Raw genomic sequence first — 23549 nt, forward strand, 5'->3', positions numbered from 1 at the left:
CACAGGCCTGCTATAAAATCCAGACTCCAGCACACAAATCCTTGTGAGAATTTTGGCAACTAGAGATCTAAGTTTCCACTTCCTCTATAAAAATGGGAAAACGCCCATCCCTGGGGGTCATCGCAAGGATTAGCAAAAAAGAAAAATAAATAAAAATAAAAAAAAAGAGTAAATCCAACTAAAGCATAGAGTACATAGCCTACTGTATACTAAGCTCTCAAAAATATATTACTTTTACCTGCAAAATCTCTGCTATTCATTTCAAGATATTTCATATCAACAAAAAGATCTCTAGCTGGTATCTGTATGTGAAATAACTTTTTTGTGGCACCTTAAATATATTCCCCAGTGGCTTAGTGTTAAGACAGAGCTCACAAAGAAGGTACTCTTTGCTATTGCTCGTATTATAATTTGGGGGGTTTTGTTTAATACTCTGCATTAATGAGGGAGCTTCTTAGGATAATATTACAACAGAGAGTGCAAGAAATACCAGGGAGGTCAATGTAGTTCTATTAACTCTCATCTAACACAGAAATATTTTCCTTGAATACCATTAAAGCTTTCTCCTTTTCTTTGTTCTGCTTTTTGAAGGCAGTAAGAACCCAAATTTCCCAACCGATAATTTCTGTTTTCGACTGGCAACATAATGATATCAGACTTCAGGGGGAAAAATAATTCACCTTGGCAATGTCTTCTTCAGAGGTTTTTACAAAAGATATTTTGTTAGGATAAATTTACTAAGCAGGCTTTTTAAGTAAGCAAAACCACAGCTGCTTGTTATTAAATGACCTGAGCGCATATATATATTTTTTAACGAGAATCAACCTGGAAAACACTACACCCTTTAAATGAGCTTTTTTATTAAAATGGAAGCTATGAAACAGAAGGGTAGTCAGACAAGGAAGTTGCTCTTTGCTACGTCTGCTGATGGGATAAACCCAGAGGATCCTGAGTCCCCACTGCCACATGGAGATCAAGACGCAAGCTGGGGGTGCAGCAAAAACAGTTCTGGGATCATTTTTCTTTATGTACTGGGGACTCAGAACAACAGATGGGAGAGATGTCATGACAACTACATGAATAAACCTGTGCTGTCTCATGTAAAAATGCTCCTTGGCTTATGATGTGGTTGTATCCTGATAAACCCACGTTTATCAGGTAAGTTAAAAACATTGTTAGTAGAAATGTATTTGATACATCTAACTACTGGCCATGGTAGCCTAGCCTAGCCCACCTTCAAGGTGCTCAGAACACTTTCATCTGCCCATGTTGGGCAGAATCATCCAAGACAATGAGTATAAGGTAGGGTATCATGGTCGACCCTCGGGATCACGTGGTTGACCCAGAGTTGCACTCACTGTTACCAACCAGCATCGTGAGAAAGCATCATACTGCCTATCAGTAGCCCAGCAAAAGATCAAAATTCAAAGTATGATTTCTACTGAGCACGTATCATTTTTGTACCACTGTAGAGTAAAAGAAAAAAACCCATAAGTAGAACATTCTACAATGGGGACCTTCTATATCTGTATATATGTGCATATGCACACAGGCAATGTCTTCTCTCAACTGAAAAGGTAGACACAGCAGGTAGACCCCACAGGCTGCGATGAGACTGCTCCGAATAAACGGGGCCTCTGGACACAGAAACCTCTAACGTGGAAGAGGGGGAGTGCCCAGCACCCCTCCGCTCCGATCATTTCTTCCACCCAAAGCATCCCCAAACATCCGGTCAGCCCTACCAATCTGTGAGACAGAGCAAAACACGCGGGCCTTCCTTTCTAGAAAGAGTGGCAACTCATGATGGCTTTAAGGCAACATGTCAAGCCAAAGGAGTTAGGGCATCTCGGACATGACTGAAGTTGCCGCAAGGAATGAAAATAAAAGATCACTTGAGACTCTCGGACTTTTTTTTTTTTTTTTACATTAAGTTCTTTCCCAGGGACCTCTGCAGAGGCAGACACTGACTCAGCATGACCAGAATGAACAGCAGAAATGTACTGCCCAATACATTTGGTCGTAAAGCTCGCCCCTCGGACCTCCACGGCTCCTGCGGCACAGGCCCCTCCAGCTCACCATCAGCTCACGGCTCTACCTGCCCCGTTAGTCTGAGGGCCTTTCTTATCCCCAGTGGCCTCATCAAACCCCAGACAAGACACTTGGTTTCCTGAGATTAGAATCCTGAGGAAAGTCCCCTCCTTATACGTGTCACACGTCCCTTGGGGGCCTTGTTAAACCCATAAGCTCTGCTGCCTCCTTGGGACGCTGGGACTCTTTCCCATGTGCTTCACCCTCAGATGGATATTCCGGGCCACTACTGGCCAAGACTTCGGGCAACTGACCCAAGGATGGGGCAGGAAAGACCCCCTGTTTGGCTAAGGCTGTGCCACAGCTTGTTAGAGACACACAATGGGCCTGGCAACATGGCATACTTGACATTGAACCCTGTTCCCAGTCGATCTGCAGTGGGCCAATGAGTGGGCCACCAAACTCTCTGAACCTTGGGTTCCTCAGTTGATGAATGAGACTCTGACACCCAGGGTCCCACTTTCCTTTTCCCCTCACTGGGTGATGAGGTCTTCAGGAAAGGGAACCTTAATGTTCCACGCCCTTTCCACATTGAGGGTGACTAATAGCAGATGCTGGTTCCCCACCTCTGCTGTGACTTTGTCCTGAACAGAAGGACGCACATTTCTGCTGTACAGTTTAAACTGCCTACCCAGGGTCTGCATGCTTGTATTTTTTAGACTTTTAAATTAAAACTGATGGGAAAACTGAGCACCTCTGTAATAAAAGCTTACTTTTATTGTCAAATCAAATATGAAAAGCAACTGCAGTTATCAAGTATAATGACGTTATGTGTTTCATTTGCTTTAAGGACTCATTCCCTCCTCTGCACCCCCAGGGAAGTATTTAGAAAGCATTTAAAAGTCTTTACACTCTCTCTTCCCCCATCACTTTTGTCAATATTTTTATTTAAAAGAATGTAACAGCAAAACTTCAAATAAATCTGACTGGTACCAATACAACAATCTGTGATGGGATTTCTGATGCCCAGAGAAATAAAACTCTATGGACAGAACATCAATATATTGACAAGAGATAGTAGGGATTGTGAGGAAAAAAGGGGAAAATGTTTTTCAAGCACAGGCAAAAATGCATAATCAAGTGTTCGATTCCCAAGTATTTAAATATCTATAAATTGTTCTACTATTCCTGCAACTCTCACTTTTACTAACTTTGACAAAAATAACAAACATACTTCCTGCTTTTCTAGGAAGATGAAAAGTATCCAAACATTATTAGGTTAAGATAAAATTTACAAAAAGAAGCACAATTCACTAGTCACATCTATCAAATCACTGTTTCTATTGCATCCCCAACCTCCCAGATGTTATCATCATTATCTTTATATTTGTGTCATATTTTGGTATAATATTTCTGTAGATACTATATCATTTTTAAATAAAACTTATTCTAGAATAGAAGGGATGAGAAAGAATATACTCCAACTGCTTTCCTGCATATTTGGAAATGGGGACAGAGTTGAACGGACTTGCCCCAAAGCCCAGAGCTAGGTAGTAAAAAAATCAGAATTAAAAGCTCAAGCACAATATGGGGCCGGATGCGTGGCAGAAGCTGTTAATGTACACTGAGCTGTACTAAAACTTATTTCTAGCCTCTTTTTTTTCCAACTATGCTCTGGTATCAAAATTTCATCAGTAAAATGTACCAACTGGATTAATAGAGTCCTTACATTTTTAAAGGTGTGCGATCTGTCTGTTTTCTTGGTAGACAAAGGCATGGGTTCTCCCTTCTGAATCTAAACCACTAATCAAAGGCATTCTTCATCTCTAATGCTGGTGGTAAAAATGTCCGCTTGGGGTGAAGTCCCTCTTTCTCCTTGTTATACCCTTGTGTCTCTTAGCTTAATGTTAAGTCAGATATTAGAGACTAAATTTCCTTGTGAAGTTTCTGAGCAAATTTTACTTATTGATGTGCTACGATAAACAGTTTGGAAAGGGTGCCAAGTTCACCGAGACCGCCAAAGGATAATGGATATTGCATGAACTTGTGCTAGTCCACCAGGTGAAGATGATAAATGACCTCCGGATTCTAGTTCACAGGGCCAAACCCTGCGTCCCCATTGGTTTTCGCCCAAACCTCCCAAGGTACGTTCTATCATCAGTCCCATATTTACAAATAAATAGGCGAAGGCAAGTGAGTCCTATGGGTTATATAACTTGCCTCAGAACCAGGAGGTGATACAGCCAGAGCTTGAGTCTAGGTCCACCTGACCCTAAAACTTGACCCTTAGTGTCCCCGGCAACGATAGCTAATGTTCATCCGGTCCTCACCCCCAGCCATAACAAATGCTGCACACTTACCATAGAGTACCTTATTAGATATTCATGACAGTTTATTTGCAAACACTATTATTGCTACCATCATTTTACTGATGATGACACCAAAGATGAGGAAGGTTAAGAACCCTTTTTGTTAAAGGCAAAATGGAAAAGCACACTTTTGGGGCACGAACTAACTCAATTAGTCCTCCATACTCTGGCATTTAGGAACATCACATTGCGCATAAATGCGGGTGCCTTGCTCCCATGTGCGAGAGTGAAAAAAATATTTGCGTTGCCAAAGAGAAAACCACCCATACCATAAACAACAAAAAGCTCTTCATTGTCTGGTCAGTGGATTCCATACCTAAATACAATAATTACTGCTTTCATAAAATGTCTCTCTCTGCCACTGACAGAGAGAAAACCAAACCAGTAAGCCCTGCAAATGCCTTTAAATAACCAAGGGGAGCGATCAAAATAAAAATAAATCTTGACCAGATTTATAGGAGCACCTTGATTAGGTCTTGCTTTTTCCCTTCACATAAACAATGCCTGCAAAAAATGAAAGGCGAATGTTGAGACCAGATATCTTGTAACAGATGGGCTTTTTCTGACGTACAGTATGGGACAATGCCGAAAAAATGATGCCGGCCCATTATTTGTGAGGCTCACCAGCAACGTACAGCCCAGAACAAAAAAAGGACAAAAAAAAGTGCGGGATTCTTCAGGATGCAGAACGGTATGACCATTCAGATTTGAACAATCATTTTTTAAGTGTACTTCTTTTTTCTAAAAAGAATGATGTTTAAAGAAATAGAGGAAGGGAGAGAGAAGGGGGAAAGAAAAACATCCATTTGTTCCACTTATTTACGCATTCATGGGTTGCTTCTTCTATGTGCCCTAATGGAGGATCGAACCCACAACTTTGGTGTATGAGGCTGACCCTCCAACCAACTGTGCTACTCAGCTAGGGCTTAAGAGCACGTTTTAAAGTTGTGTTATATCGTGGTCTTTTGTGGATTCTCCACACCACTGTTTCATTGCTTCAACTGGTAGCAAATTTTGGACTCAAAAATTCTAAGGCTATAATCAAATGGCATCCATTCTGATACCACCCTGTTGCTGGCTCACAAGGAGGCATATCTGGTAAGAACGTAATTATGTGCCATGCGATAGAACTGGGGTTGTTCACCCGCCACGCCACGGCTCCCCTTTTGCACCCCACATCGTTAGCAGAAACAGTGAGGGATAAAACTCAGGATCATTATTTTTAAAAGCACGAAAGTCTCATTTTTCTATAAACCGCCCTCTTAATAAAAACTTCATTTCCCTCAGGCAACCCTGTACGGAAGCTGCACCGGGCCAGCTGAATAAAAATACCGGTTAAAGGAATGGAGGTTCCCATCAAAGCTGTTGAAATCTGATTTCATCTCAGATTCCAGAACTAATGTTGTTTTTTGTTTAAATAGATTTTGTCTGTCAATTTCCAGCCCTGCCGCGCCATCGGCTCTGTATGGACCGCTGTGGTCAACATGGGGGTTATAGCGGCAAATTGCATTATGGACTGGTAATTGAATTGAACAGGTTTACATTTGAATAGATTTACTACAGCATGATCCCTGACATACTGCAAGGGACTGAAATCCCTCTCCATCCATAAAGATACATTTAAGACAGTCTCAGGTCTTGAGCCAAGGAGATGGCCACACAGAACTGTGCATTTATATGCAGGGTGGAATGCTACATTTTTTTAAGTGCAAAAGAAAAAGAACATTCCATATTTACTCATAACCAGTCCGTCCTTTCTCTTGGGGGGAAGGGACTCAGAGAACTGGTGTTTGCCCATCAAAGTGGGCAGAAGGGGCAAAGGAAAATAAATTATGATATGAGTGTATCAGCCACAGCAGGAATTTCCTTGAAAAGAGACCCTCCAAAGGCTTGATAACAGCATCTGAGGAGGTGTGAGTTGGAGATAAGCACCAGGCCCATTAACTTTCACCAACAATGTTTAATTAAACACAATCCAGAGCTCTTTGGTCACCCTTCAGGGCTGCTTCTGCTCAAAAACCACAGTGGGGAAGTTTATTTAGGGGAGAATAGTTTTTTCTGCTTCCTCCTGAAGCCTGAAAAGGCACACAGTTGAGTCAATTATAGCAGCGAAATCACGCTCTTCAAAAATATTTTCTAACTACCTGAAAATGGAGGTCTATCCCAATGTCCTCCTGTTTTGGAAAACAAAATCGAAATCTAGAATCTGTCAATTTTCAAACGTTGTTAATTGATATATTACTTTTATAGCATGTTTTAAAATTCTAATTTGCTTTCTGAAAATAATGATTCCCAACTCCCAACTCTTGATTAAACCTTTTTAAAAGAGCATCATCTTGCTTTGAGTTGCTATAGCTCAACTAAGTGGCATAATAAAAACTGAAAATTAATCATCCACTATCGGCATTGAAATATGTTTTGTTTCTTACTCTGCTATTGGTTTTAAGGCAATGACTAAGATAATACTTTTCAACTCAAAAAAAGGTAAGCTATCATGACCGTCCCATCTAAAAGGAAAATTCCTCGTCCCGTGGGTGGGTGGTTGTTGGGTGTTTAGCCATATATTTCCTTTTGCAGAACTGTGCTTTTGGCATTTTCATGTAAACTTTCTCTAGCAAGAGTGAGTGGGTCTGTCTTTTCCACTGCCGTGTTTCTGGGGCTGAGACAGTGCCTGGTGCATGGAAAACACTGACGGAATATTTAGTGAATTGACTGTAAACGTAAAACACATTGCTAACTGTGAAAACTACCAGGACCGAAGGCTGTAAAGTGAAAATGAAAAAATATGTATTTCCCACCCTCATTTTTCTTCACTAGTGTTAACACTATCGTTACCTGTCTTTACCTGTCCACCATCGTATGCCGGTCACCTTGTACCATTCTTTCTCCCCTCTCTCTGAGTAAATGCTTCCCAATATAGATGTTAATAAAATTTGTAATTTAATATAAAAGTGTTCGTATGTGAAAGAGACACACATTAAACCATGTTAATATATATATTTATATCTAAATTAAACCACACTAACAGGTAATTTGTTTATTAACATGGGAATGTATTGGGGTCAGCTTTAATGATAAAGTCATATACTTGTTTATTTGACAGCCTTTTTTTTTTTTTTTTTTACAGCTGAAGGCAGGAAGAGTTTGAGGGTTTCTGGTCCTGTCAAGGATGGAGTGAGTTCTTAGTGGTCAAGAGGCGCAGAAACAGCACCTGAATTCCATATACTCAAACACCATCTGACCTGCCCACCGTCCTGTTGCACAGCTCACAGTAAAAATCTCAGAATGAGACCAAACCAGGAAACAGTGAGACTGGTAACCATACTAACTGAAGTCTGGTTCGCTCCTTGGGAACAAACATGGCTTCCTTTGGGTTTGGAAGTTAAAAAACCAGTGACCTCCAGTTAACAACAAAATACCCGAATTCATAGAGCTCACCCTGGCAACAAGGATAATTCTATGACTCAACAGAAGCTACACATGAAAATATTCAATCCACCTAATTTTCTTTCAAATTTCAGTGACCATATTTTCCTGTTGTTCCTTCATGAAATAATCATCTTTATTTTAAATTGTGGCAAACTTTCTGAAGAGAGAGAAGTAGTAAAACCTACACACAGCATGTCTTTAAAGAGCACCTTTATAACAGCATGTACGTGGATGAAGACATCCTAAAAAAAAAACCCCAGCTAACTCTAGGGCTTCCTAGGAAAAGAACAATTTTTTTCTCTAAGCTAAAACATTACTTTCACCACATGCTGAGATATACAAGTATTTCAGGAACTTTCATACAGGTGGAAGTTGACTGAATTCTAAAATCTAATGGCTTGGAGTGAGCTCAGTCAGTCCGTTTTAGCACAGAATACACATCCCTGGTTATCACGGAATGCTTGTTGCTCTAACCCTGACTGAGAGCAAAAAACTTTAATGTCATTATTACAATCTCTTTATACTAGAGAATAAATCCCAAAGACGAGAATAAAGAACACCATAAATCTAAGATTAATTAGGAAAAAGAAAATGGGAACTATATGAAGTGATGGGTATGTTAATCAGCTACATTGTAGAAATTATTTTACAAAATACATATATATCAAAATGTTGACTTATGCATGTTAAATATATGCTTTGTCAACTCTGCCTCAATAAAGATGGAGAAAATTCTCTCTTGTGAGCCGAGTAATGAGAAGAAAGGCAGGAAGACAGTAGCGGGGGCCTCCTGGTTGTTGTTCACTCTCTGCCTTTTGGAAATTGAAAGGACGAGAAGAACCAGAGCTTCCGGAACGTACCTGGTGAGTTGAGCTGCACATCAGCCGTGCCTTACCCTTGTCCCTCCCTGTTGACGTCAGCACTTGGCGAGGAAGTATCAGAAAGGTCAGGTGAAGAAGGAGCATTCTGGCATCAGAGGCAGGGTACTTACTGTGACCCCCCTCTTCCCGGGTTCTCTAACCTTGCTGCAATTCCTTGTGCGCCCCCCCACCCCATTCCCAGACAGGAGCACAGGGCTCCGAGTGGCCTTACCTTCCTTCAGCATGCCCACTTTTAGACACTTCATGAAGCGGCAGGCTTGGCAGGATTTACGTCGACGCTTCGTGATTTCACATTCATTCGTGGCCGGGCAGCTGTATTCTATGTTACCTAAAACACAGGGTGGGGAGAACAGGTGTTAGATGGGCAAGACCCAGGAAATATCAGCATCCCCAATGCAGTGCCATGTGCTTCTTGCCCCCTTCCTTCAAAAAAAAAAAAAAAAAAAAAGACGCATGGGCTTCCTGAGGAAGTCACCAGTGTCACGAGGCTGGATGCTCCGTGACAAGCACAGACGGTGCATTGAACGGCGCAGCTCTTCACAAGGATCTGCTTAAAATTAGCTTTTAAATCAGGATGCCCTGTGCACTCGGGCAAAAGCCTGGTCTTCCAGGGTCTTAGGATCCAAAAGACATTTCAAAGCAGATCATTCCCACAAAAACCACAAGCATCAAAACCGTCTTCTTGTATCATCAAGCCTGGACTTCTTTTGGCGACTATGCTGGGATGCACCAGGCTTACTGTCGTTCAGACAGAAACTTCATGTTGATAAATAATCTGCCGGCTAATGCGGGGCCGCGGGCAGCTCCGAGGGGGCCGTGGCTGAAGTTACCGGCTTCTTGCGGTCACACTGACAGGTTTTACAAAACAACTTAGTGCTCGGTAAATGCTTCTTATTGGTAAATCATAGTCATCTTCCTCCTCCTCACCATCATTTGTCATCATCATGCTTGTTACACTATTTGCATAATGAAATCCAAACATTCCAGCCCCATTAAAGTGCTATAAGTAAGAATAAACTGCTTTGAAATTGCATTTTTACTATCAGAGTTTATATCACTCACAGTAGTACCTACACATTTGAAATGATATGTAACCAGAAGAAAATGGAAACTTTAACTTGATTTTTTTTCTTTTTCAGTTAGTCACAATGGCAGCGTGTGGTATGTGCCCTTGGTCTGCCTAGACCTTTGTAAACAACCTGCCTTCAAACCAAAGTGTTTTGGCCCCAGCCGGGTAGCTCAGTCGGTTAGAGTGTTGCCCCACTACACCAAGGTTGTGGATTTGATCTCATGTCAGGGCACATACAAGAGGCAACCAATGAATGAATAAACATGGATAAACAAATCTCTCTCTTTCTCCTTCTTCTTCTTTCTCTCACAAATCAATAATTAAAAATTTTTAAAAAGAAGCCTCTCTCCCCATCCGCTCCGTCACACAAGGCTGGAAGGTCTTCCCTCCCTTCCCAGCCCTTTCCCCTTGTGATTAAGTGCATTAGTATCTTAATGAAAATGCATTCTGTTTATTGCCCTCTTGGGAAGGGGGGAGGTCATCACACCAAATGCATAAATTGTCATCGGAGACAGTCGGAGCATAATTGCAATTTTGCTGTTCCCCGTCTGCACTGCCCAGGGTCCGTCCAACTCCCCTGAAACCTGTGCCGATTCTAGTAATTAGCATAGAGTCTGCCTGGGACCATGGCATTGATGAAATATTTCAGAGTTAATCACACTTTGTAAACACTGATTTATATTGACTACCTTTCTCCAGACCGATGTCTCCTCAGTAAATATCACATTAGTGGATTGCAGGGTTGCACAGACTCACAGCCTCAGCCACTGCTAATTCAACAGGAAGTAATACCTGACTGCTTATAACCACTGAAAATTGGTTCAGTGGGCATGACTTAAAAAAACGTGGGGGGATGGAAGGAGGGAGGCTGTGCATTATAACTTGAGATAAGCCCACCCAAACCGTTTGACTAAATTAGCATCCTAATTCAGGGCATTTAGACAAATAAAAGCAACTACTGTTTTAACACGAGAGGTTAAATAATAAGAGTAATATTAATTGCATCAACAGAAGCACCTCCCAGCACCTCCCTCAGAGATGCCATTCATGCTCTATTCATAGAAAGCCAAGGATAAATCAGAGGAACCAGAGGGCTGGGTCCTGTGTAAGAATGAAAGGATTTAGAATATGAACTTCGGATAAACCATTTTCCACTGCAGAGTTTCTCTAACCATCACTGAAAATTTATTTGGCATCAAGAGAGCATTGCTAGTAATTTCCTAGGGGTTAATTAGTATTCTACTACCAGAACCTTCAAGCTACATGGCCCCTCCATATTACTTATTTAAAAAGAAACCCAGGTCTTTGCTTTCTTCGGAAGAGCTGAACAATGACTAGTTAGAAAGAAAAAGGAAAATGTTTTCCTAACAGCATTTCTTCCCGTCACTATGCCTGCAAAGTCAGTGTGGAGGGAAAGAGGCCCCTTTCTAGTGCCGTGGTTTGAGCAGTAGTCCCACACTCTGAACCTAGTGCTAGAAACTTCTACTGGGATGCTCTACCATCCACGCCCCTCTGCCCACCCTCCGCATAATCATCCTTCCTTTCAAATCGGTGCCTCTTCCTCTTTGAAACGCATATCCTCATCCCTCACAACAGCATGCTTCCGACAGGAACCTGGCCCAGGCCCGGGTGACCTCACACCTGGGCTGTGGCAGCCACCCTCATACTGGGAACTTGGCCTTCATCCATTCTCATCTAATCCCTGCTGCATGCCGCTACCCTGCTGCGCCTCCTGTGCTGCTTTGATCACTCACCACCCTATTTTTTAAATCGATAAATTCCTATGGCATCCACGATTCAATATCTTCTTTAGACTAGCTAACAAAGTCCCCACACATCAAATGTTCCCCTCCTTTCCCAGAGACACAACAGGTATGACCTTGCGTGGCTTCTGGATGCAGCCAACGGGCTGCTTTCCTTTCCGCTGTGTCCTTCAGACTTTCCTGAGAACGATCTGTCTTTGCCCCCCTTGTCTTCCTAAAATTACTTCTGTCTCAACGTTCAACTCAAATTCCAGTCAAATCTTTCACGAAAACAGCCCAGCCCATCCTAGCAGAAAATGATTACTTGGACCTCCTATCTTTTCCGGTGGGTGCCGTCACGCTATCCAGGCATGTTGTGTTGTGTTATACCTCTCCACATGTGTGTTAGCTGTTAGAAGGTAGGATGCTGGGGGCATGAACCATTTCTAAGGCAGATTAGAAATTTCCCACAGGAAAGTAGTGCATGAGTCAAGTGAGACCCTTAGAATGACTTAATACCATCTTGCTATCTCAAGGTCATTTCTATGAACGTCAATTACAGCGCTGTTGTGCAGTAATTAACATCCACAAGATCAAGTGAACTGGAGATCCTATTAGAGGTCATAGCAAGGGCACCAGGAAACTCATCCTCCAAATCCAGAAGAGTAGAAGAAAATTCAGTTAATTTTCAAAGTTTTGACAAGTACCTTTGACAACCATGGAAATGCATGGCAAAAAAGAGACAGATTATCAAGGAAAAAAACCAAAATCCAAAGGCTTCTAGAGTAAAGGGTGCAAAGGGGAAAAAAGCTATAAGTAGCTTCAAAGGAAATAAAAGCACATCTTGATATGAATAGGGTAAGAATAAAGGAAAATATGAAATACAGATAGATGAACTATTTATCTAATTATAATGCTTGTTTTATTTTTTTCAAAATAGGTACTCTCAGAATTGTAGCCACATTGGGGAATATAGTTAGAAGCGATTCAACAATCACTGCTATTTGGCATGGCAGCCAAATCTATGAATGACTTTTCTAGGAACGAGTGCGTAAAGATTTTAAAATTTCTTCATAAAACTGAATTGTCAAATGGCCACAGGAGACTTAGACCACACACCAAGAACCATTCCAGCTTCCTCTCTCTCCATTACATTCCATAACTCTTCAATGACAAAGAGAAATCTGAAGGCAGAAGAATTTCTAACAGTGTCTTGGAAAGAATCCTTGAAGGGAGAACTGTGTCTTGTTCATTGTGAAACCCTCGGTCCTTTTCGATGAGCCTGGAATTGGGTGGCGGGCACTGGGATGGGACACAGACATGGCTCCTGCTCCGAGGGAACCCACGGCCTTACAGAGAAGACAGGACGTGTCAACAAATAACAAACCACCGAGCGTTGCGACGGCTGTGGATTCAGAACGACCACACACGCTCACACGTGTGTTTCCACAAACCCAGAGCTGACACTCCGGGAAGTGTGCAAATCCGTCACACAGGCGCGAAGGCTTGAACTGCACTGTAAAAAACGTATCAAGAACTACGGGTAGGTGAAGGCCCCCTCCCACCGCTGCAGGAAACACACCGATGTTGTGAGAATTTCACTGTGAAAAGATGGAAAACACACTGCTCCTGAGTGTGTTCATAAATCAAGTATCTGCAGAAATGGTTTACGATGAAAGCGGGTATCCTTCAGCCAGACGTCCTGTTTCAGTAAATTTGTCTTGACGTACATACACGGATGATAACCTGGATTTCACTAAGTAATGCCGGTTTACCTCCTGAGAAACAAATCAACACCCCCCTCAAGCACGCAGTTGCTGGAGGAAAACCTCTCTCATTTCCGAGCCCTCCCACCGAGGGGCTCAGCTCATTGTGCGCTGTGCACACCAGGCCAACCAAGTCTCTGATCCTTGTGAGAGTCCACAGAGAACCTGCCCTTGAAAAACCTTCCCTGGTGTGTTTGCTGCTCGATAAACAAAGCATTTATACAAAAAAAAATGCTGCCCCAGCACCTGGGTACCAACGCTCCATCTATCTTGGTAACAGCTCAAAGACAGGACTCCCCGCAGAACTTGTGATCTCGATGGGGCACTTGTTTTCTTCGATTCATGAAAGTAGAAACTGCACTAAAGCATTTCCAACGGCAGCTCTGGACGCCTGGAACGTCCGCACCAGACCTGCACGCAGGCTGAAGCACAAGTTACTGCCCACAGTTCTGAGGCTCCTTTCAGACACGGAGTTTTCTTGGATCACTGCTTGTGCTTTTCTGGGACACGCCTGTCAAATGGCACAGGGGACTGAATCGGGCAGCTAGGGAGGACGACAGGCCAGGGGTTTTCCCAGTTCTGTCAAGAGCTGGGGGAGTGGGCTGTGCTGAGAGAGAACCAAAATCGGCATGGAAGCTGCAGGGGGTGGGGGGTGGGGTGGGAGGGGTTAAGGCAGGCTGACGAGAGGGACCACCTGGCGGCTTTTCGGAAAGTCCTGGGATCCGATTCTTTAGTTCAGAGTCTTTTGTACAATTAGTTTGCAGGCAATATAATTTTCTCACTTACTGCTTAATAGAATCTTGCAGGTAGCTGGCGGAGGGAATAACAGGGTATATGTAAAACCGCAGCCTGGAGAGCCAGTGGATAATTTGTATATTCCTTTCAGTCACTTAATGGACTTTTACAGTTTGGCAGGGAAAGGGCTGAATGATGTAAATTAGCATGGCATCTCAAAATCGAAATATATGGCAAATCTTTCCCCCTGACTTACATCACTTGCACGCAATAATGTTGCGTTCGGCTTGATGTAGTTTCTGAGCATTGCCCTCTTGCTCGTAAGCACAGATATTATGGGCATCACGATTATAGACCCCATTTGAAAGCATCTGCATATTTCCCCCAATTGTTTTAATTTTATTAACAGAACCAAATGGCTTGCAATGACCCACAGGGCACTCCTAGTGAGGTTTATCCAATTGTTTTCCAACATTAAGTGATTCTAAAATAATGGGATTACCTCAGTACACAATTACAGAGCATTAAAAACGTGCAGGCCATAATCTACAATATTTTTGTTTTAAATGCCCAAAACAAAAGAAAACCCTCTATTGTATGGTAGTGAAGGTCTTTTTCCATACAGAGATAACTTCCGTTCCTTTTCTTTCTTGTTTTTCATGCTTCTTTGTTTCTAGCTATTCTGATCATTCTACCTGAAATTAAAAAAATAAAATAAAAACTGTATCTGTAGCTGAGATCCTATAATATGGAATAATAATTGATTACATATATGCAGCAAAAAGTCCTAAGTCCATCAATGTGCACTTGAGTGTTGCTTTTTCCAAAGAGAACACCCAAAGTTAGACTTCAAAATAAACTACCTAGAGACACTGTATCTGTTCCCAAGGGACTGCTTCAAATACTTGCTCAGTCTTTTTTCAGAACTGCCCCTAGAACCACCTGGCAATGCGTGAAGGGGGAGGGGGCAAACTACATTCATTCATCTTTACCCAGAACACCTGACTGCCCTCTTCGTCACAAGACATGACACAGTTTAAATCTCCCTAAGAGTTTCAAAGCTCTCCGGTTGGTTGAAGATAGTTCGAGAATCGAGAACCCGCCTCCAGTCCTGAAAGACAATGCCCAACGTTACTACAAAGAAGGACAGTGCCAGACTGCCACGGGGACCCGGGCCACCCGCAACACGCAGGCCATGGCACGCGGCCCCGGGGGGAGAGCACTGTCCAGCAGGTGAACGGTCACGCCTAGAGCCAAGGAAAGCAGGTGCACACGAGGTCACGACAGGATCTCACACTCTTCATTTCCCGCTGCCCCTCTCAGTCCTAAAACGTGAGGTGGGAGACAGGTGGGTATAGAGAAAGGTCTTTTGATATTTGGCTCTTTAGGTTTCTACAGGATTAGAGGCTGATCACCACAAACATCCTACATAAGACCCGTAAGAGCATGTAGGCACAAACATGCTGCATTTGCACAGGGAAGCGCATCCATAAGAAGGCATAACACTTTGTCCGTGAGGAAAAAAAGACCAGAAAGAAGCCCAGCTGTAGACAGACTTACAAGCCCTGAGCAACATCTAGTGACTGGAGGCCAAGAGCACACACTCTGGCTTCACCGTCATGTGAGCCGTGCTGGGCGGGTGGGGCCGCAGGGCCAACCACGGGCACCACCACCAACCGCGCCTCCCTGTGCCGTCCGTCCAACCACAAGGTTACAGGCCTCACTGTATTGAACAACCACCACGAAAATGGTGCAGCAGGAAAGCAATGCTGTAAAATGAGGTGCGATTTTTTAGCATTGATTTTTTTCCAGTTTAAACAAAACATATCCCACCTCAGTTTCTCCCAAGTTTGTAAATGTGGTCATTCCTTTATCACTTTACTTCTACAACTATTCTCTAACCACGAAGCACTGTGCATGTTCATCTCAAAAAACAAAAGGTGGGGGGGCATTCTTGTATGTCCATCCTTAGCATCCTGCCTTGCATGTGGTTGAGGAAATCATCTGAGAATGAGGGGCACGAGGACAGAAGAGAAAGGAAATGATGGAGCTGGCCACCCAGTCCAGCTCCGTCACTTATTAGCCGAGTGAACTTCATTTAGCTCCTTTACCTTTATTACTCTCGGTTAGCTGAATGACAGAAGATGAATTATCACAGTTGCTTGATACACTTTGTAAGCATTACACGGATATTGATATGAAAATAACATATACTCGTGTTTTTCCTTCTGAGAAGAAAGGGAGAAACATTGTCAGAGCCCATTGTTTATAACACACTGGGGCTGTAAGACTGAAATCTGGACTTTGGGGTATGAAAACAATATGCTGTTTACCCAGAGAACTTGAGACAAAATTTTGTGTTGCCCACGACTCCAGTATATGTAGCATATTTTACAGATAGTAGGAGGGGGAAAGTGTAATAATCCATGTCACTTTTGAAAGCACCAAACAGCTGAAGAAGTGAATTTCTGAGACATCATCCCTGTCTCCTTGAGAACATTCCCTGCCACTCTACCGAAGCTCATAAACTGCTCATCACTGTGCAGTCTGATTATAACTGAGAGAAAAGCATTTGTAAAACTCTTCGAACATCCCAGCAAGCCTTATCTTTTGCCACAGTCCCAGGTCCATTTCCACCCCTCTCCCAAGCCCACCTCCTTGTTTGACATCCACACCGAATCACTCCACATTCATTTCTTCAATGAAGCTCTCACGGGGCCCACAAGACTGAGTTAGGGGGCCTTGTGGGGTTAACTAGCTCTTCTCACCCTCCCCTTCAGGTAATCCCTTCTCTTTCCATTTAACATACTCTATTGTATGTGTCTACTGTCCTGTGCACCTCCTGTCCCAGCTCTGTAGTCCCTGGAGGTGGGGACTTAGAGCCCTTGGAGACCCCTGCATCCACGATCTAGTCAAGTTCGTGACCCATGAAAAGCACTCATTATATGTCAACTTGACATTTAGCTCTCCTGTTCCTCATTCCTTTGTTTTAACGTTTTGCCCAAAATTACTCATTAAAAAAAACAACTAAGCACAGTCAAAAACACAGAATAAAAGTGACAATGACCCACTAATAGTGTAGTGCTTAGCATAAAGCAACACAGATTTGTTAGCTGTTAGGCTTCGAAGGGACCCTAAATTCCAGCTGGCTCAGTCCCGGTTTTATGCAGACCACACAGGTGACTACATATAACTTACCTATGACTACTTGACCCTCTTTACAAAGATACAGGCTAGTTCACCACAGAAAAGCCTAAAACTCAAACACCCTGACATCCAGTAATGGGTGCAAAGACTCCTTAAATGCACCCATTCAAACTGACTTACCAATACCTATAAACATTAATGGTGCCAGGCAAGTGTCTATGTGTTTTACATCTTTGAACCCCTATTTTTCAGGTGAGAGAATTACGGCCCAAGAAAAGAGGTGACTTACCCAACATCACATGGTTAACAAGAGCCTGAGCCAGGATTTGAACCAGGCACTCTGGATCTAAAGCCTGTGCTCTTGAGGGGTGGGGCACTGAGGGGTGGGGCACCGAGGGGTGGGTGAAAAAGGTGACAGGATTACTGGTACAAATTGGTAGTCACAAAAGAGTCACGGGGATTATATTAGGTACAGCATAGAAAATATAGTCAGCGATATTGTAATAGCTATGCAGGGTACCAGGTGGGTACTAGAACTAATGGGGGGCATAATTTATAAAGTATATAATTGTGTAACCACTATGCTGTACACCTGAAACTGACACAAAATCATATTAAAGGTCAAGTATAATTGAAAAGAAACTTTAAAGATAAATGAAATCTGTGCTCTTAACCAAGATGCAATGCTGTCCGACTCTATCTTGTCAGAGTCGTTGAGTGCTGTTTGGGATCAAAATAAAAAGGGAATTCCTATCTTTTAAGGGATGCTCTGTGTGTCCCCTGTCGTGGCTGATGCTGCTGGCTGGAGGGGAAATTTTGATGCTTGCCCGAGGTGGGATGAGGGTGGCATTGTCTTGCTGTCGTCAGCCTCACGGAGCGAGGGCAGCTGTGGGAGCGGATAGGGTTGCTTTCCAAGAGAATGGAATCTCTCAACACCTCAAAGAGAAATCCCTCAACTTATCTCTGGACCGCGCTATGGTTTGCGGCCAGGGTGACTCCACAGAAACCAAACAGACCTGTCACCAAAGCAACAGGTGGCAGATTGTAAACAATGCATTTTCAAGATCCCAAAATAATGCTATTGTTCACGATGGGGGGAAAATGTCATCCATCATCAGGAAGGCATGTTCTGAAATGCACTTAAGGGAGAATAATGTGTATAGTAAAAATACACTCGCTGATGAAAATGATGGGGAATATAAATATCACCCATCCAAGTTGTGCAGAAAGCCAATGTTTTTAGTTCGGACATGATGATACCTTATTGGAAAAGACAGCCCTGCAGGGTGGGACATCGCCTGCGTGAGGTCAATTCATCTTCATCTGTGAGCTCCTACAGTGTGGGGAGCCTGGCCCAGGAGTCTTCACAGAAGAGCTCAAAGAGGACCTGTCTCAAGAAGGGCGTTATATATGAGCTGCCCATGGCCGCCCAGATGGGCTCTGCACAGTACCCGACATGTACTTGTCCATTTCTTCTTCTGCCTACAAATTTTAAACAATCTGATATGACCTTGCCTATCTCTATCTCTTAAAATGTATGACCAGAGGAGAAACAAAATCTTGCTGAAAGAAAGAAATGCTAATGAACTCTCCTGCAGCCACTCTCTTTGGACAGAAGACATGTCCATCAGTGCATTTTGTAGCGACAGTTACCAAATGGAACAGTGAGTCCATGTGACAAGTGTTTGAGGCATTTGGATCATGCTCTGTGCGACAAAAGCAACTGACTCTTAACTAGGAACTTGACTTCATACCAATCTTTAGATTTTCTTGGTTCCATAAACAAAACAAGCACATCCTTGCCAAACGATGTCCCTAAGTGTTTCTGTTCTAGAATAAACTCAATGTGCTCAGAACTTCGTCCGGAAAAAGACATGGATATCAGATTCTTCCTTCAAGATCAAGTTCACATGTTCAGCAAGTGTCTACCTGCACCCTCCAACATTGGAATGATTTGGGGAAATCCTGCCAGGCGTGAGTGATGGTCATTGATCTGTATTTAAACTAGAGGAGCAGAATGATGCAGTCTCCTAATGGGTAATGCTTGTGCCTGAAGATTCTCTTCTTGACCTAAAAACTGTGCATCTACATTCTCTGCTCTGCTAGGGCTGGCAGAAGAGTGCTTGGCGTTTTCTCAGGGAGGAAGAGCACAGAGGAAACCTTAGCGGGGGAGAGTGGGGGGCTTCCAGTTGAAGTGGGTGCAGGGGAGGTGGGGTGGGGCAGCCTCCTCTCCTGGAGCTTGTCGAACTCTCACTCTGCATATTAACGGCTGGGTTAACAAAGCTCGAAGGCCCAGACAGCAAGTAGTTCAGTTCTTCAGGTCGCTCGGGTCTGGTGGGACTCCCCAGTTCTCTGCAGAAACAGAAAGGCCTCACAGACAATACAAGGCAGGCGTGGTTCCGCGCCAATGAAACCTTCTTTAGCAAATGGGTTTGGTTTACTGATCTCTGGTCTCAAACATATGGACACAAGGGGCAATGGTCAACAACACAATCTATTATCCGTTATTTCCTTTCTTGCTTACCACCCTGTAAAGGGGCTTCCCACACGTTAGGCACAGGCATTAAAAAAGGAATCTTAGTAAACTGATAACATCTGACAAGAGCAAAGGGCTGAATGAGTTGGAAGGCTTTGGCTTTATGAAATTGTTCTCCAGACAAAACGTGTTCTGGAGACTGTGGGGGACGGTGAGGATGTTCCGAAAGCAAGGGGGTACCTTGGGAGAAGTGAAGATGCTTTGGAGAAAAAACAAGTGCCATCAAGGACATACTGTAATTTTGAGCAAGATTCGCTCATTTGGAGATTCTTGTACTTGCCTCTGAAATACGTACCAGAATGTAGGTTTGTGGGTTCCTTTCAGATTTACTGTAAAAGGGCATTCAGATTTCGAGCTCTAAAGTCTAAATTAATCAAGATTTCCTTCTACTAAATTCTTTTTTTTCTACTCTTTCTACCCAGTATTACCCAGGGATGCCCTTATTAAAAAGTATATACAATATGATTAATTTTTTTCAAACCAAAATATTTTTTTAAAGATTTAATCCCAAGTATGTAACTTTTATTCTTTGAAAACACAGCTCCACCTCTCCAGTGTGTCTCAGTGGACTGAGTGCCAACCTGCAAACTAAAGGGTCGAGGGCTCGATTCCCAGTCAGAGCACATGCCTGGGTTGCAGGCCAGGTCCCCAGTGGGGGACATGCAAGAGGCAACCACACATGGATGTTTCTCTTCGTCTCTTTCTCCCACCCTTCCCCTCTGTCTAAAAATAAATAAAATCTTTTAAAAAATAAAAACACAGATCCATTTACACAATGACTTTTTTCTTCCTATGACTAATATCATCATTAAAAAAAAAGAAAACAATCAATTCTGCATTGTCCTCCGTTGTGGTCACAAAGTCAATGCCAGGGAACTGTCATGCTCACGTCAACACGGGAGGTGACGTACCTTCTTCTCTCCCGAAATCAAAAATGGAAGAGTCTAGGAAGTGTTATCAGTGGTGCATGTGGAGGCAAAATTTTAGAATCTAAACTAACAACAAAAACTATGGTGGTGAAATGAGGGTTTTGCAGAGAAGACCCAGGGAACTGAGATAGAAAACTGATACGGTGGTACTGAAGAGCAAACTCTCATACTTCATAGTTAGTAGATTTCTGAAAATGATTTATAAAAAGATAAATATTTTGAAGACCTACATCTGACTACCTCCTCTTCATAAACTTTTACTATCATCTAACCATAACTTTGGGAATATTCTTAACTCCCCACATTTAACAACTGAATACATGATTTTGCCCATGGACTAAAATCTCTCAGGAAAAATTCATTCTAAAGTTATTCAATACTTTAAAAGTTTTAAAAATACACAAGGCAGGGTACAGAGGGAGTTAAGAGCGCAGGCCCTGGGTTAGGACTGTCTGAGACCTGATAGTGTCAGGCAATTACTTCGTCCACATACACAAACAATGTAATGATGTAAAGGAAAAATTAAATGAGACATCTAATGTAAAGCATTCAGAACAATGTGTGGCACATTCCAAAAATGAATGTCTCCATTATTATGATGATAAAAAATTCTTTATCTATTACAGGTACAAAGGCATTGGCTTCAAGTCAAGAAAAGGAGGAGGAAGTGGAGGAAGAGGAGGAAGTAAGTCCCAGAGGACTCGGAGAAATTGGAACTCTGTGCTCTGCCGCTGGGATGCAGAATGGTGCAGCCATAATGGAAGAGAGTACAGTGGTGTCTCAAAAAATTACAAACAGAACTACCGTAGGACCCAGCAATTCCATGTATGGGCCTATATCCAAAAAGTGGAAACAGGATCTTGTAGAGATGCATGTGCCTGCCTGGTACTGGCAGTGCTATTCACATTAGCCAAGATGGGAAAACAACCTGAAGTCCATGGGTAGATAAATGAATAAAGAAAAGGTGCTTTCAACATACAACAGAATATTATTTAGCCTTAAAAAAAAAAAAGAAACCCCGTCACACACTACAACTTGGATAAACTGAGGACATTATGCTAAGTGATGTATGCCAGTCACAAAAAGGACAAGCACAACAGGATGCCACCCAGAGGAGGCGGCACTGAAATGATATAAACTAGGTGAAAGGTGGGCGGTTGCGAGGAGGTGGGGGGATGGGGCATTTGGTCCAGCTGACACAGAGTTTCCATTTTGCAAGGTGAAGTTCTGAAGAGCTGTGCAACAACACGCGCATAGTTAACAACGATGAACTACGCACTTAACAACGGTAAAGACGAACATTTTTTTGCAATGTGTTTTTGTATTTTTTACAACAAAAATGAAAATAAATTTTAAAAAATTTAAGAAATGCTGAAATACCATTAGTTTCCAACATAACACTATATATTTACTTTCAGTATCATGTGGAAGACTTTGCCAACATCCTGTACCTAATTTTGCTGTCCTGTAAATCTTTTTTAAATCGTTGAAGGGAATTCTAATGACTAGGCCTTCTCTTGGTTGAATCCCTTATCAGCAACTTCAAAAGAAAGTGAATTAATGCAGTGTTCTAAGATAGCATCTGAGTTTGTGAAGTAATATAGCAGAAAATGAATCACTGCCCTCGGGGGTCACACTGAAGAAAAAGAAACTCTGACATGTGACTCTGTATCCCCATTCCTCAGAGCTTCCAAAACTGCAGTTTTGACAAAGGTCATGTTTCCTTTGCTCAGGATTCAGCAAATCCTACTGAGACATAAACTCCTGAAACTAATTACCAAAAAAAAAGGGATGCTATTCCCATCAAAGGGAACTTCGGGCAACAGAACAACTCTCCTCACTCATTTTTGTTTTGTTTTGTTTTGCTTGCTTTCCTATCCTTAGGGTAAACATTTCATCTACTCTAACTAGATTTAGCCATAACCAATCGTGAATTGATTGGAGGAAGGGTCTCATTCCATGATTATTTCAGCATATGTATAAAGCACATGCATTTGATATAAGAATATAAAGTACCAAGTCTCGTTCTCTCAATTTGTACACAAGCATTTAATACGGTGCCTCTTAGACTGGGGCTGTTTCTACAAGGTAGCTTGCTGGTTGCATCTCTGGATGAAACGGCCTCTGCTCTGGGTCAGGAGAGCCAGAGGAAAAAACGAAAGCTATTAGAATCTTATATGAGGCACAGATACCTCCCCTGGGAAGTCTACCTTGCAATGGAGGAACAGCCTCTAGGGCTGTTGGTCCTCAACACTGGTGACAGGTCCTCAAAGAAAAGCCCATGTATCTGTCCCAGCCCACTGCCTAGGAAGTGCCACTACCAATGTCAAAATCCACCATGCCAACCAAGGGAAGTAAGTGGCACTTTGAAAGAACTAACTGGAACTCACCCATGAAGTCCCTCAGGCATAGGCAGATCAACAAGGCCAGCCCCCTTCTCCCCAGGTCCTGGGGGCGGGGGGGACTGTTTGGGTGGAGTACTGGGACAGGCCCTATAATTTGGCCGGTTGTAGCCTGGTGCAGACAAAGGCAAGAGAATGTCTGGCCAACAAAGTCCTTGGAAGAAATGGCAACGCGCGGGCTTTCGTTTCACAGACAGTGACTGAATCACAGGAGGTCTGGATGCTCAGGGGGTTAGGACGGGGGAGGAACGGGCAGGTACATTTGGGTGGTCCAGGCGGATCACGATGTGGGGTGTCACCACATGGGGTGGGAGGAGGACAGGGAGGGCAGGAGGTCTCAGGCCGGCTCCACCCACAGCCTCACCTGCGGGCGGGCACCTTCGCTTCTGAGTCTTTCTGAGGCCACCGCGCAGGTAAGCCATGGGGAACTGGGTTTTATTTTCTGAGTGCCGAGGAACAGTTTTTGAAAGAAAATAATTATTAAAATGAAATAAAATACATATATAATGATAATCC

At 42.9% G+C, this 23549-nt stretch overlaps 1 protein-coding gene across 14 annotated transcripts in view; it reads right to left on the minus strand.

Moving 5' to 3' along the window:
- The window catches only part of ESRRG (estrogen related receptor gamma), a 507715-nt gene that overhangs the window by 118240 nt on the left and 365926 nt on the right, over positions 1-23549 (minus strand). For all 14 annotated transcript variants that reach the window (XM_053667349.1, XM_053667344.1, XM_053667342.1 and 11 more), the window contains one exon: positions 8919-9035. In XM_053667349.1, coding sequence (XP_053523324.1) covers positions 8919-9035 — 117 coding nt within the window. The remainder of the gene's footprint in view (positions 1-8918; positions 9036-23549) is intronic.

Source organism: Artibeus jamaicensis, unplaced genomic scaffold (genome assembly GCF_021234435.1).
Source record: "Artibeus jamaicensis isolate MK-2021 breed Jamaican fruit bat unplaced genomic scaffold, CSHL_Jam_final contig_467, whole genome shotgun sequence".
Classification (NCBI taxonomy): domain Eukaryota; kingdom Metazoa; phylum Chordata; class Mammalia; order Chiroptera; family Phyllostomidae; genus Artibeus; species Artibeus jamaicensis.